Source organism: Hippocampus comes, unplaced genomic scaffold, assembly GCF_001891065.2.
Source record: "Hippocampus comes isolate QL1 unplaced genomic scaffold, H_comes_QL1_v1.1 C16861734, whole genome shotgun sequence".
NCBI classification, from domain to species: Eukaryota; Metazoa; Chordata; class Actinopteri; order Syngnathiformes; family Syngnathidae; genus Hippocampus; species Hippocampus comes.
Window position 1 is genome coordinate 1 of NW_017840272.1, and position 1,032 is coordinate 1,032.

At 59.3% G+C, this 1,032-nt stretch overlaps 1 protein-coding gene across 1 annotated transcript; it reads left to right on the forward strand.

The window, feature by feature from the left end:
- Positions 1-41: 41 nt before the first annotated feature.
- Positions 42-1,023, forward strand: LOC109509349 (leucine-rich repeat-containing protein 3-like; the record flags this gene model as incomplete). Its single annotated transcript, XM_019859211.1, is given in 2 exon segments — positions 42-89; positions 91-1,023. Coding segments are annotated over 2 exon segments (783 nt in total), but the record flags the coding sequence as incomplete, so codon positions are not given.
- Between the last annotated feature and the right edge of the window lie 9 nt (positions 1,024-1,032).

Genomic DNA, 1,032 nt, shown 5'->3' on the forward strand with positions numbered 1-1,032 from the left:
CTCTCTCTCTCTCTCTCTCTCTCTCTCTCAGGAAGAGATGTGGTGCCGTGGTTGTGTTGCGTCTTGTTCTTCTGCTCCCTCTGGAGCTCTGCCCGGTCGCAGTGTCCCGACGGCTGCCACTGCGCCTGGGACACGGCCACCGTGCTGTGCTCGGACGCCGGCCTCCAAGAGATCCCCGTGGGGATCCCGCCGGACACGGTGTCGCTGCACTTGGAGCGCAACAATATCCGGAGCCTCCCCGAGAGCGCTTTCGTGGAGCTGGCCCATCTGCGGGACCTCTACCTGGCGCACAACCGCATCGACTCGCTGTCTTCGGGGGCCCTGCGCCGGCTGGGTCCTGAGTTGCGCCTTCTGGACCTGTCGCACAATCAGCTGAGGCAGGCCAGCCGGGACGAGTTCGGGGGCACGCGGGCCAAGACGCGCCTGTACCACAACCCCTGGCACTGCGACTGTACGCTCCAAGAACTCATGGAGGCGCTCAACCTGGAAGCCGAGACGGTCAACGGAATCGTCTGCGAGAGCTCAGTGCGAGGGCTGGGCGAGGCCAGCCGTTGGGAGGACCCGGGCGTGTTGGGCGAGCACGCCGGTCAGCCTCTGGTCCGACTCCTGGACTCGGGGGTGAACTTCTGCAGTTTGCAGCGCAAGACCACCGACGTGGCCATGCTGGTCACCATGTTCGTGTGGTTCTTCATGGTCATCGTGTACGTGGTTTACTACGTCAGGCAGAACCAGGCCGAGGCTCGCCGGCACCTGGAGTATCTGAAGAGCCTACCGAGTCCTCGTAAGACCCCCACGGAGACGGACACCCTGAGCACCGGCTTCTAAATTTTTAACCCCTGTGACTACTGAAATACTATATGGCTTCTTGGTCAAGCCAAATGGTGTATCTGTTTGCCTTTTTAAGTCAGAACAGTTTTTCTGTGGCACACACATAGTTCGATCACCCACTATTGTGCCCACCTGCGAATTGCAAACATCAGCGAATGATCGAATACCCACTAAAATGATTTTGTAATTGCATTTAGATGCCGC